Source organism: Centruroides vittatus, unplaced genomic scaffold (assembly GCF_030686945.1).
Source record: "Centruroides vittatus isolate TY-2023 unplaced genomic scaffold, ASM3068694v2 contig_549, whole genome shotgun sequence".
Lineage (NCBI taxonomy): Eukaryota > Metazoa > Arthropoda > Arachnida > Scorpiones > Buthidae > Centruroides > Centruroides vittatus.
Window position 1 is genome coordinate 1 of NW_027122325.1, and position 15,308 is coordinate 15,308.

Below are 15,308 nucleotides of genomic sequence, written 5' to 3' on the forward strand. Positions count from 1 at the left end.
TTGTACTACTGGAACTTTTGAACAATTCAAAGTTTGAATAACCTCCTGAAATGAATTAAATTTGAGGTACAAGATGACAACTACTGTATAACCCATCCCATTGCATAACCCACACCTGCTTTCAATTGTCTTTTAAACAGATAATCTGTGGATTAACTGCTGAAAATTATGGTCCTATTCAATCAATACAAATATAAAAAAATAAAAGTATACATCTTATTTTCAGTAAAAAGTGCAATACTTAGGTCAAAATGATTAAATTAAAATACAAATCAATTAAATTACCTGCTTTTTTTAAAGCTGGAAGGTGCTTATTTAACAACAAACCATTTGTAGTAATAGAAATTTGTTCAATGGTTTCAATATTTGAAGTTTTTTCTAACAAAAAGAAAAATTTTTTAAATTATATAAAATAACAAAAATTTTGATTATAACAGATATGTATATATTTATAACATATTTCAATACATCAATCTTTTCTTTAGCATAAAAATTTTGTCATAATTTTAAATATAACCAGTACGTTTATTGTATATATTATAATGTAAATTTATAATGATATCTGTAGCTTGTAATTTTCAAACTGAAACACATCAAAATCATTTCATCATATATTTCTTAATTTTGAAGAAATTTTAATTTTACAGAAGTAACAAAATTCTTTGTCATTCGATCCTACTGATCTTTAGAACTAAGCAGACAAACACGAACAGTAACAAAAAAACTTTATTAAAAAGGTGAGAACTGTCACCGACATCCTCGGCCAACATCCAGGCAAAAACCCGCGAACTTTCGCGCCTTCTTTTTCTACAAGTTGCCAGCCAACATCTCGTTGGCAAGTGTTGCCAGGCAGTGTTCGGGATCTCTGGCGCTGGCGGCCACAGCTACTCCCCCACCAGTGTCTGCGACACGAAACGAGCGGGAAAGGATTACATGTCGGCCAGAGCGTGTGGTAGTTTGTCGCGTTGGGGCTGGATTGTCTGTGGTACGTTTAGTTGGCGCTGGTCTTGGCATTGGAGACATTGGGGGTAACTGGTCCGACTCACTCGCTGCGAGAATAAAAGCCGGTTTCAGTCGATCAATAGAAACTACAGTTTCTTTTCCCTTTATGCATAGAGTGAATGTCTTGCTACCACGTGACACGACTTCGTAGGGTCCATCGTATGGAGGCTGCAAGGGCTTCCGTACAGCATCATTGCGAAGAAATACGTGGGAACATGACTGCAGTTCTTTGTGGATAAATGGGTTGCGGTAGGAGTGGTGCACCACAGGCACTGGTTTTAAGTTTGCCATCATCGTCCTGAGTTTTTCGACGAAAGAACATGGATTGACGTCCTGAGAACCTGGGACGAAAAACTCTCCAGGCAGTCGGAGGCTGGTGCCATAGAGCATCTCAGCCGCGGTAGTATTGGTGTCTTCACGGAGCGCAGTTCGTAATCCTAACAAGACTGTAGGTAGCACTTCCGTCCATCTTTCAGTAGAGTGACACTTGATGGCAGTTTTAAGTGAACGATGAAAGCGTTCAACAATGCCATTTGCAATTGGATGGTATGCTGTTGTCCTAACTCTTTGGGTACCAAGAAGTTGAGTGAGGGATTTAAATAAGCCAGATTCGAATTGCCGTCCTTGGTCAGATGTTATTTGGGCAGGCACTCCAAAGCGAGATATCCAGCCTGAGTACAGGGCTGAAGCTACTGTTTCAGCTGCTATATCTGGCAACGGGATTGCTTCAGGCCAACGAGAAAATCTATCGATGATTGTGAGGCAATATGTTGAGCCGTTGGAAGGTGGCAATGGACCAACAATGTCAATATGAATATTTAAAAATCTAGCGTCTGGAATAGGAAAGGTTCCCAAAGGGCTAGCGACATGTCTCTGGATCTTCGACCGTTGACAAGAAATGCAGGTGCGAGACCATGTCTGGCAGTCTTTACTGATGGATGGCCAAACAAATTTTGCTTTTACCAATCTTGTTGAGCTCCTTACACCTGGATGGGACAGGTTATGGACAGTGTTGAAAGCAGTGCGACGATAACTAGGCGGAATGTATGGACGAATGCGACCTGTCGATACATCACAGTAAATTTCGACATCACTATCAGGAAGTTTAAACTTCTTAAGTACAAGTGATGAGTCACTTGAAGTCAGGAGAGACTGGAGCTCAGGATCTTGCTGTTGGTCTTTTGCAATTTTGCTATAATCTATAGATGGGCTACTAATTGATTCAATACGGGAAAGAGCATCAGCTGGAACGTTATCGATCCCCTTTATGTGTCTGATGTCTGTTGAGAATTGTCCTATAAAGTCAAGATGTCTCAACTGACGGGGTGTACACTTATCGTGTCGTTGCTGGAAGGCAAACGTTAATGGTTTATGGTCTGTGTAAATGGTGAACTGTCGTGCTTCCAGCATAAACCGGAAATGTTTCACAGCCAAATACACAGCCAGAAGTTCTCGGTCGTATGCAGAATACTGACGCTGAGAGTTACTCAGTTTGCGGGAAAAGAACGCCAGTGGCTGGAGACCTTGTGCTGTAACTTGATGAAGGGCAGCGCCCACAGCAGAATCGGATGCATCGACGTGAAGTGCAAGGGTAGCACTTGGTGAAGGATGATGTAGTAAGGTGGCATCTGCTAATTGTGACTTACATGACTCAAATGCCTGAATCGAATTGTCAGTCCATTTAATCTCGCGCTGGTCGTTTTTCTTTGCTCCTTTAAGTAGGTCGTGTAAAGGAGCTTGGTGATGGGCCGCATGGGGTAGGAACCTACGATAGAAGTTCAAGATGCCTAAGAACCTTCTCAGTTGTTTGAGGGTCTGTGGTCGCTTCTGTTGAGTTATGGCAGATACACGTTCTGGAAGTGGCATAACGCCGTGGGGAGACACCATGTATCCTAAGAATGATACATGTGGAGCAGCAAAAGTACACTTGGATGCATTGATTTGCAGACCGTACTTGTCAAGGCGTTGAAACACTTGCCGCATGTGCATCTTATGTTCCTCCCACGAAGTGCTAGCAATGAGGATGTCATCTAGGTATGAAAAACAAAAGTTTAAGCCTTTCAGAACTTCGTGCATGAATCGTTGGAATGATTGGGCTGCGTTGCAGAGACCAAAAGGAAGGAAAACGAATTCAAATAGCCCAAATGGCGTTGTAATGGCTGTCTTTGGCACATCATCTGGGTTAACTGGTATATGATGGAAGGCTCTAACCAAATCGATCTTGGAAAATATTCGGGCTCCGTGTAGACTTTGACCAAAATCGTGGATGTGTGGCACTGGATAGTGATCGGGAACAGTTATCCTATTCAGGGCACGATAGTCTCCAGTAGGTCTCCAATCGTTACAGCCCTTCGGCACCATATGGAGGGGAGAAGCCCAGTTGGACTTTGATGGTCTGCATATACCTAACTCCATCATGTGCTGGAATTCTTGCTTTGCTACTTGCAGCTGAGCCGGATGCAATCTACGGGGTTTGGCAAATACGGGTGGACCGTGTGTCTCGATATAATGCATTGTGTTGTGCCTGACTTTATCTGAAAACGGTCGAGGACGAGTGAGATGTGGAAAGTCCTTGAGGATATCCTGCATTGGGGAATTGCTGATTATAGTTTTGACTGAAGTAGGTGGTCCTGTATAATATCTTCCTCGTGTAGTAAGGGAAGTCAGGGGGTCGACCAGTAATCTGTTTCTGATGTCGAGAATGAGTCCAAAGTTGGCCAAAAAGTCTGCACCGATTATAGGCTTCTGCACATCAGCTATGGTAAATTCCCATCTGAAAGAACGTCTTAAGTTGAGGTCAAGTTCTAGCACCTTTGTTCCATACGTCGAGATTTTAGAGTCGTTGGCAGCATACAATTCAACCTTTGTAGGCTGATTCTTAGTGCGATTGGGAATGATCGATAAATCTGCTCCAGAATCAATTAAGAAATTTAGGCCAGTTTTGTTGTCATACACAAACAGACGGCTATATTTAGGAGCCAGGCTGGACCCACAGGCCGTTACTGCGGCTGGCTGCGCTCGTTTCCCTGATCAGCAGTTCGGTCGAAGGAACACGGCGAACGACATTTCCTAGCGGCTGATCCAAACTTATCATGGTAGTAACAATATCCCTGACGATTGAGGCTTCTTCCTCGAGGGCGTGAACTAATGCGATACCTCGAATTCGGGTCATGTCGGTTTCTCTCTCTACTACGATAACGGGGACGAGCAGTACGCGATACATTAAGTTCTGCAACCTTCGTTGTGAGTTCTAAAATCTGCATTTCGAGATTTTTGATTACGGGATTGTCGGCTTCTAAGTTGATGCTGGCCAGTTGGGTTGGTTCTGTAAGTTCAGCAACCTTGTCAGCAAGGATGGCTAGCTTGTCTAGTTCATCACCGCTAACAGCCAGAACTGTCTGAATATTTTTGGGGAGACGTTGGAGCCACAAGTTTCTAAGAAATTCTTCGGTAATCTTGCCCGCTGAAAGCTCCCTCATTTTACGGAGTAAAACGCTGGGTTTCTGATCCCCTAACGCCAGATCTTCAAGCAGAATTTTAGCCTCTTTAGCAGCGGAGTTCTGAAAAATTTCGAGGAGTCGATCTTTGAGTTTAGTAAACGGAGCCTCGGCTGGACGGTCAAATACTAAGTCACTGACGTTAGATAGAATCTCCGCGTCCAGGGAATTGATTAAATAGTTGTACTTAGTGTTCTCACTTGTAATCCGATTAATGGCAAAAGCTGCGTCTAGCTGCACAAAAAATAATTTGATGTTGGTTTTAGTGAAGATAGGCATTTTTGCCTGTACACGTCCGATTTCCAACTCGTTCTGTTCCGCCATTTCGGGCGCCTAACTATGCGGGTACAAGGAAAGCGGGATAGTCTTTGATTAGGCTTAGCCCGAGTCACGCACTCTTAGTCGTCTTATTGAATTTACGATTCAGAAACTGATCATACCTGCATGTCCTGTTAAAAATGTTCCTTCATAGACACAGAGTTGTTCACTATCCAATTCAGTCGAAAGTCCAGGTAGTTCGTTAATCGCATCACGTTCGGGTCACCACTTTGTCATTCGATCCTACTGATCTTTAGAACTAAGCAGACAAACACGAACAGTAACAAAAAAACTTTATTAAAAAGGTGAGAACTGTCACCGACATCCTCGGCCAACATCCAGGCAAAAACCCGCGAACTTTCGCGCCTCTTTTTCTACAAGTTGCCAGCCAACATCTCGTTGGCAAGTGTTGCCAGGCAGTGTTCGGGATCTCTGGCACTGGCGGCCACAATTCAAATAAAGACAAATTGGCAGATTCAAAAAGTTATAGTTTTAATAAATTCTTGCACTTCATATCAGATACAATCAGTGGCAATATCAAACACTTGGATACCCCATGCGACAACCTAGTTTTAAGGCCTTCTTGTTCTAAATACCAAAGTAATGCTATCAAATAAATTTACTACTTAATAAAAAAGTATTAATCAATCAATTTTAATATTCAGTAATATGATTCTAATAATTGACTTAAATACAGTAGATTTTACTGTTTTGAGTGAGTCCTTGCTGTTGATTCTAATAATCAGTGATCACAATAAAAGGGCTTACTGTATATAACAAACAAACAATAATATAATACATGAATACTTACTTGATAACATTTCATTTACAAAAAAAGCAACACTAAAAACACAAACCATACCAAATGCAAGCAATTAAGACTATTTATTTGCACAGTTTGCAGTTTGCAAAAGATCAACTGAGCTTATTTGGCTGCATATGTAAATGCACAGAGAATTTTAATTATTATTTATTATTTAAGATATTTTCTTATGGTCAAAAAGGAAATTTTATGAGTCAATTATTATCCTCTCTGTTTTTTTTTTTTTTTTTTTTTTTTGAGCGAAAGATTGCAGAAAATAAGATCATCAAGAAATAGTGTAAACATTTTTAAATTCAAAAGAACAAATTTAATAAAATGAGTCAAAAATTTCAAAACTAGAAGAAAAGCATGTAACTATTAAGAGAAAGCGTTGCAAAAACTAAATGAATGTTGCAAAAAGAAGAGAGATTTCATTATTAATGCAAAACTTTTCTATTAATCTGCTAGTGATTTTGAGATTAGGAGTCATTATTGATTACAATAAGCAGAGACTACTGTATTTTTATACATTTTCAGTATCATTAGTGTAAATGTAGTAGTATTCATATTTAAAAAAATAATCAATATAGAAATAATAATTTTTAAAATACAATAATTAAACTAGTACTGGAAAGATAAACTATTAAAAAAACAAAAACCGTAATGTTTCCAGCAATAAAAACTATTTAATAATAATGTCAAAAAACTTAAATGTCAAATAACTTAATTTAATAATGTCAAATAACTTAATTTAATAATAATGTCAAATAATGTCAAATAACTTAATTTAATAATTATGTCAAAAAACTTAAATGGTTACTACGTGGGCAGAACGTCAAACCTCGTTTGATAAATAATACATTTGTAACAGCTTGGGATAACATCACTCCTCCAAAGTGTCTTTTTGAAGCTCTAAAATATGGCCCTCTCTATGCTCCTACTACTGTACCAAGGCCTGAGGATATTGTTCCAAATATTGAATTAATTATCAAGGATATGAATACTACTGGGCAAGATTACATCAGATGGAAAGCAAGGTTTAGCTCCGCAAATGAAAGAAAGTCTAACTTAGAAGCAAGACGTTTCCACAGCTGCATTGAAATGTCAAGACAATGGCTACAAATGAATGATATAGTACTTATTAAAGCAGATAAATCTAAAGGTGTTGTCCTTACAAAACGTGACTCGTATAACCATAAATTACATGAATACATCAGAACCACCGAATGTCAACATGCTCCCAACAAATATATGGAATCGCTGCAGCAAAGAGTCAAGAAATTCTCTTTAACCCCGTTGGCTCGTATTTTACGTATGCATAATTCAGTTTTACAGGCTCCAAAAACGCCTAGAATTTTCGCTTTTGGTAAAACGCACAAGCCTGGTTACCAAATACGCCCTGTAATAGAGAAGTGCGGATCCCCTACATTTGCCATTGAGAAGCAGCTTGTCAAGTTTATCCGGCCAAAGATTCAAGAATACCCCTATGCTATACAAAACGCAGTGCAACTGGTGGAAAAACTCAACAACATTACACTCAAGGATAAGGAATATATGACAGTGATGGATTTTAAGTCCTTGTTTCCGTCTATAAGACTGCCGCCGTGTTTTTGTGAACTGAGAGACTTTCTTTTTGCTAATATAGATAATGCAACGAAATACCATTCCAGCATTTTGGAGCTTGCAAATTTAATATGTTACACATCGTTTTTCGAATTTGAAGATGAAACATATTTGCAAGAAAGAGGGGTACCTATGGGGAGCCCTATGTCCTCTATTTTATGTGAGCTTGTTTTACGTCGCTTGGAAAACAAAGTCATACCCTTCTTTCAACACCAAATCATTTTATATGCAAGATATGTTGATGATGTTTTCATCCTTTGGAAAAATAATAGTAGCGCTCTGCAGTTCCTTCAAGAAATCAACAAAAACCCGTATGGTTTGACTTTAGCGCTGGACCAAGAAAGTGCTTCTAATGTAAATTTCCTTGATCTTTCAATCACATGCAAGGAGGGTCAAATATGGACGGACGTTTATAGAAAACCCAGCTATCAGCCCATTATTATACCAAAAAATTCTTTCGATCCTATGAATTTTAAGTATGCAGCTTTTCACGCCTGGATCAAACGTGCTCACACACATTGCACCAGTGTTATTGACACCTACAAGGAGTTAGATTACATCCGCACTACAGCATTACAACACGGATATCGGAGTAAGGAGATTGATGGGCTTATCGACAAATTTCGGAAGGCAAAAAATCGGCAGCTTCCTCCTATGAATCAAGGAAGAAAAGTGATTCTCAATTATTTTCCATTCTTGCACACGATGATTAAGAAAGTAGCCAGAAATAACAACATGAAGGTGTTGTATCGGCGTAATCCTACAGTATATCGATTATTAAGAAACGACAAGAAGAAAGAAAACCAGAGTTTTAAGACGGGGGTATATTCTATACCTTTAAAAGATCGCCGATTTAACACAGATCTGGTATACGTTGGTGCAACTATGAGACATTTAAAGCAGAGGCTTAAGGAGCATAGATACTCCATCAATAAGAGCTTAGATTCTACTGTGCTAGCAGCTTTCGCTAAGCATCAAGATGTCGACGTTCATTGGGACAAAGCATCTATTATCAGGGCCACGACCAACAAACAAATGCTGAAACATCTAGAAAAGCTGGAAATATACAAAGCCCACGTTAACACGGGTTGCATTAACCATAGGGATGCAGATGCTTTATCCACGGCATGGAAGTCGTTTTACCGAAATGCATAACGTTTCTTTTCTTGTAATAGAAATATTTTTGCGGAAGTATTTTTGTTATTTGTTTTTATTTTTATTCTTACTACGATATTTAGCGCATGCGCAGTTTTGTTAGTTTCTAATATACGACGGCATTTTTTACTTTGGAATTATTTTTGAATTTTAAATATTTGTATTGCTTGTGTTCTATTTTTTCTGCATTCTTTTTTGTTTAAGTTCGTTGTAACTGATGATGGCTGTTTAAAACAGTCGAAAACGTTTTTAAAATACTTTTTAAATTTAATTATATCATAATATTATTCATTTTTCAGTTACACATTCAGATGCAGATCAGTTAACCTGACAAAAATTCAAACTGCTTTTTCAGATAGCAAAATCTTTTATTGGACAAAAGAAATGTTCTTGGCCTGTTTTAGGTCGGCTTCAACTAGGGTTACTCTAACAGTTGAAGGCAAATCTTTTAAAAAAAAAAAAAAAGTGTTTCTCTGTTAAAACTTTACAAATCATTTTAATTTTGTAATCAATCTGAAGATTGAATGTTTAAAATTATTTTATTCCATCTTATATAAATAAAAATGTAAGTGTTCATTTGTTCAAAATCTTAAATTTCCGAAAAGTTCTTCACCGATTGCTTTGAAATTTTGACACAATATTGCATTCAAATACTTGCATGTTTTTATATACCTACTATTATATAGATGTCACACAAAATTCTCCCCATGAGGGAGAGGGACAGGATTAAGGCTTACCATGAATAACTTGGCTTCTATTATACTATTTTAAATGTGGTTTTTTGTGTTTTTGATTACATTTTAATAGGGTATGTCACAAGAATGTAGACTAAGAAGGGATTTTTCAAAATCCCTCCCGAGGGGAGAGGGAAAGAATTAAGGCTTATCCTAAAGAACTCAGCTGTACTATTTTAGATGCAATTTTTTATTTTTAACTGCATTTTAGTAGGGTACCACATAGGGATGCAAGAAGTGTATTCCTTAACAATGGAAGTGTTAAGAGAAAGCGACATGCAAGATTTACAAATGCAGATGTGGTTTTTTGGTGGGAAATTGAACATATTTTTAGACCCATCTAAAAATTCTCTAATTAGTCTGGAAACAGAGGGACCTAATTCTTGCATTCTGTAAAAGCGGGTAAGATTGGCTATAATGTAATAATCTTAATCTTTGCTATTGTTACTTTTTGCCTGAGCAATGCCAAGCTTATCTGCTAGTCTAATAATAAATTTGTTTAACTTTTAAAAATATAAGCAACTTTTCTCCCTTTGTAATTTATTCAAGATGGAGTTAAAATATTAAATTGAAGAAATACTATATTTGAACAAATTATACAATGTTCGTATAATGAAGTTGATGTATGTTTCTGTTTATAAGTATTATTTTCTCTTTGTTCCATCTATATACATATAAATAAAATGTATTCTAGAAATTCTGTGTACAGGTAACCCCCGTATAACACGGCACTTCTATAGCACGGATTCACTCTGACATGGTTTGAGAATTGGGTAAAACCCTCATACAACATGAAATGTAATAAATTTTTACATACTTAAGTACTAATAGTTTATGAAAATAATAATTTTCACGAACTATTAGTACTTAAGTATGTAAATTTTCTTTTCCTGCCTTCTGTCGATACATATGGTCCTTCTCGAAACTTGTTTCAATATTGCCAGATCTTGACGTTTCTGCTTTTTGTTGCCAGATGTTTTTCCCTTATTCCATACTTACTTTATTCTTCATAAGTGCTTAGCACCATATAAGGAAATTTATAAAGATCTTTTAACTAAAAGCAAGCAATCTAAAATTACATACTTTTTGCAAAAGGTAAAGCATGGATCTGAAGATAATGCAGAAAAATAAGGAGGATAAGGATAACTTGCCAAAAAGAAAACGCCCTCAGTTAATAGTGCTTAGTGATGACGAAGAAAACATTGTTTAATTTATATTAATATGTATCAGTTAAGAAAATTTTAATAAAGATATTTATCTTAATTATGAAAATATAATAGCATGTTTTTTAATTTTTGGAACCTAACCCCCTTTTTGTACTAGTTCTTTGTTTCATATAACACTGATTCGCATAACACGGCAATTTTTTGGAATGTAACTCCCATGTTATACGGAGGTTACCTGTATGTATTCTATTGCTCAAATCTTTTCATTTATTAAACAAATATATACAATATACTATCATTATATTATCCAAATCAGTCAAATTTGTCTTTTTTTCAACTGAATAAATTAAGAAGCAATTTATTTAATTTAAAGCTCCTCAAAAGGATGCTTGATCATCTGCATGCAAAATTAAATAAATAATAATAATAATAATTAAAATTGTGACAAAGTAATAATGAAGTATTTAATAGTAATTAAATATCATTCTGTTACTTTAACATAAACAGTGATAATGCTGAAAGTATCAATTTAAGTAATCTGATTTGTTCTATTTTATGTCTAATGTATTTTAACAAAAATGGCTTTTTAACCATTATGAATTTACTGTTTTTAAATGTAACAACTACAAAAATTCTTAATATTCTCACTTATTTAATATATCATTACAGAAATTTTATTTATAGATTTTATCAAAGTTAAGAAATGTAATAAGTTAAATAAAAATTATTAATTTATAAAATCTTTTTTAGTGTAAAAATGATAGATTCTTACCAATAATTTCTATGATATCTTTTCTAATTAATGGCTCACCACCAGTAAATCTAATTTTATTTACCCCAAGTTTTGAAAAAAGATTGATCAACTGTAATAATTCTTCTGTGCTTAATAAATGGGAATTAGGTGTTAACTTAATACCTTCTTCAGGCATACAATATTTACCTAAAAAAAATTATTACTAGAGATAAAATTCACAATACAAAAAATAATAATAATAAATATATGAACAAAGCACTATATTGAAATCATTAAAAATAAATAAATTGCTTATTTGAAGCAAGTAAAAAAAAAAAAGTATTTAATAAGAAAAATTTTTAGCCTAAGCATATCTTATTTAAAGAAACAAAAAAGTATTTAATAAGTGGTTTGTTTTAGTTTATTTTTTAGTGAAAAATGATGATAAATTGCAGATAATACTGATTAACTAGAAAAGAAATATAAGGTATTAATTACATCAGGTGTACAAATAAATATTATACTTAATAATAAAAATTTTCATATTTAGAAGTTTGTTTTTCTACCTTTAAATTCATTAGTTTGTGTTTATTGAATTTTATATCAATAAATATAAGTGAAAAAGCAGGTTATAACATACTATTGAAAATAAATTTTTTAAATTAGCAAATTCATATAAAAAACACTAATGTTTTTAGCTGTCAATCTTTATTTTTCTTACCTTAATCATTTTCCTACTTGAAAATAACTAACCTTAACAGAAAAAAAATATTTTTATTTAAATAATTCTTCTACATTCTTAAATTTGGAATATTTTCATTTTTTTCCCTTATAAATTACAGAATATTTCAAAAATTATCATTATATGAAAAATTCCTCTAAAAAATCTTTTTGATTGCAGTCACTGTTTTTGTATAATTATTATTGAAATCATACACTCTTAAAAAATAATTCAAGTAGAAAATGTTTAAAGCTGACAATGGTATAAATGATTTCTGTAAAAAGAGGACTGAAAAGTATTATAAACTGTAGTTCTACATTTAACACAAAATTTTGATTAGTAATTATATTACCTATTGTAACAATAACTCAGTTAGGTAAAAGATCATTTCAAAGAATAGGAATCTAAAGGCTTTTTCAGTGTTCAATTACCTAGTATTGTTCAATTAAGAATTAGTGTAATATTACAATAGTTACTGTATTTATTATAATAAATTATATTTATACATTTATTATAATAAAATGTACATTTATCACTGATGAGATAAGATATTAATAACAAATTTATGCAAACTCTTCCAATGAAGATTATTTCTATTTGACAAATTCTGATAATAGTAATTCAATTGGTACAAAAAAAACACCAATTCTCAACTGCTTTTTACATGTTCTAAAAAAAATATGAAGAATATATGTTAAATTTTAAAAAAAATTGATGAAATTTTAATTGTGTAATGTTTACAGAGGATGCTTCATCAGAGATGGAATTTCATCTGCTTTTATATGTAAATGCATTCTAGAATGTTTATTCTCATTTGTTTTTTGCTTTGCAGTTTGGTTATGTAGTGGCCTTATCTCTGGATGATTGGCAGAAGCCTGAAAGTACTTGAGAATTAGTATTTGATTTGTTCTTTACCCAGATAAAACAGTTTTCGTTTGTTATTTAAAGTTTTTGGGTAGATGAATAATTATATTTTTAAAATTTAAAAAGAATTACTCTTATTAATAATAATAAATCTTTTAAAAAGTTTTTTAAATGTTATTTTTGTTATCATGAATGGCTCAAAAATATTCTCTCCATTCATACATACAATTAACATAAAAACAACACTATTTACATTAATAATTTTAAAAATACAGATTTGAACGCACATTTCTCACAGAAAAACATTTTAATAGTGTTGTTTTTACAAAACGGATTGTCAAAATATAAAATTTATATCTATAAAACGAATTTTTCAAAATTAATAAAAACAAACTGTTCATACTTACAACGCAAATTACATCTTTCCGTTAATGATATTCTTAAGTAATTATGTTTTCGACCAAAAGTATCTAATAAAACTGGCAATTTATTCTATAAGAATATAAATATATGATGATAAACTTTCAAATATTTTACATTAATATTTTAATATTTACATACATCACCATTTATGGTTTCGCTGTGATTTCTTCTGCATAAAATAGTAGACAAATTATTCGCTTTTCTAATCAATAACACGTGCCCGTTCTCGTAGAACTGGTTTATAGCAGAATTTAAACTTTTCAGGCGCGCAAAAAATAACTTTCCCGTCATTTTCGGTGGAAAGAACTTCACGTTATATTCATTTACAGTGGTTACAGATGATCACATTTCAAATATAATATTTATTTACACTGAGTCATTCCTGCTTTGGTTTAAAATGACCTTAAAAAGAGATCAGATATTCGTTTATAGAGAAAGTTATATTATTATTAATCTATAATAAATTGCAAAATAAAGTTTAATAAATTTTAGAAAACATATTTTATATGATTTATTTGCATATTATAATCATTATTGATTTCGTTTCGTAACGAAAAATGTAATGTGTTTTCTACTAAAATGCATCTTGAAATTTTTATTTTAAAAAATTGCAATTCGAAATTTGTTGCCATCTTCAAACGTCTTATCGATTTTGATTTTTATTTATTTATTATTTTTAAAAAATAAAATGATACTTCGCAATGTATTTTTTAAAATGTATCTTTCGTTAATGAATTTATTTTGGGATTTTAGCATATTCTTCAGAGTTCTACAGAGATGATTAATAGGCACATTGCTAGTTGGGGCCATGTTGCGATATCATCAAATACTATATATAATACGGAATATATCAGAACCTTCAACCTGTAATTTTGAAGGAAAGCTGGTATCGTGGTCAAAAAGAAGACGAAAACAAGAGGCGATAGCCAAAGTTCTAATCGAAATACGGCGGTTTTGACAATTTTGATGGGATTGTCTAGTGCAGAGCATACAGAAATGATAATCTTATTTGTCAATTTATTTTATCGCATCCGTTTTATAATTTTGATTCTCAAATATAGGATTCCGAATCTCTGTTTGAGAAGTCATTAATTCTTATGCGGTTACGTATACACTTCTTTATAAGCAAAATATTTTTCCATTCTTCAAATCGCGTCTTTTTAAGAATAAACTGCAAGAAAATTTTAAAAAATAAGTATTCAATACTTCGGAGCGACATTCGATCTTAATTACTGATATCAATAAAAATATGAAAACAAAAGTATTGAGTAAAGTATTGGTATTAGGATGTGGCGGACACTATTGCGTTATGACCACAGGTAACGAACGAATCGCGGATGGCATGAATCATTAGCGAGGTTGAGGCCGAAGTTTTAAACGCATAAACGTGTACGTTGGACGATCAGCGCAGCTTTCCTGTAAGCCTAGAAATTTGACAATGGCGTTTGGAAAGTCAGTGGAATCATGCTCGACATTCCAAACGCCATTGTCAAATTTCTAGGCTTACAGGAAAGCGGCGCTGAACGTCCGACGTATACGTTGATCAACGCGAGTGGTCATGTACAGTACGGACGGGCTAAAGAATGGTAGATAGTATGCCGTACGAGTTGAAGTTTGTTCGGCGGCTCCATCTCATAAACTCATAAGTTATAAGGCTGCTTGAGATGAGTTGAGATTGGAGTTTATGTCCGAAGAGCCGCATGCGGCTCGTGAGCCGCACTTTCCGACCCCTGTCCTAAAACATCACCAAATTACGTTGTCATCAAAGTTTCAGCTTTCTATCTTAATTAGAAGTAGATGAAATTTGAGATGATGATACAAATCAAGATAAATAAACGCGTTTAAAAATAGCATTAATTTATAAGGATAGTATGTTTTCTTAAGGTTTAAAGGAAAAATCCCAAGCTCCGTCCTTCTCAACGGCCCTAATGCTAATAATTTCTTTCGATACCCTTTTGCGATCGGGGTAACAATTGGTTATTCGGGCCCGTTTTAGAGAAGATAATAGCTAGGTTGAGGCCGAAGTTTTAAACGCATAAACGTATACGTCGGACGTTCAGCGCCGCTTTCCTGTAAGCCTAGAAATTTGACAATGGCGTTTGGAATGTCGAGCATGATTCCACTGACTTTCCAAACGCCATTGTCAAATTTCTAGGCTTACAGGAAAGCTGCGCTGATCGTCCAACGTACACGTTTATGCGTTTAAAACTTCGGCCTCAACCTCGCTAATGATTCATGCCATCCGCGATTCGTTCGTTACCTGTGGTCAT

The 15,308-nt window shown here is 34.3% G+C and overlaps 1 protein-coding gene across 1 annotated transcript; it reads right to left on the minus strand.

The window, feature by feature from the left end:
- Positions 1 to 241: 241 nt before the first annotated feature.
- LOC136978599 (uncharacterized) lies at positions 242 to 13,585 on the minus strand. Its single transcript, XM_067274338.1, has 4 exons — positions 13,177 to 13,585; positions 13,023 to 13,107; positions 11,070 to 11,237; positions 242 to 378 (listed from the first exon to the last, which is right to left on the minus strand). The coding sequence occupies exons 1-4, from the start codon at positions 13,327 to 13,329 to the stop codon at positions 242 to 244; spliced, it is 543 nt and encodes a 180-aa protein (XP_067130439.1). The 5' UTR covers positions 13,330 to 13,585.
- Positions 13,586 to 15,308: the final 1,723 nt, after the last annotated feature.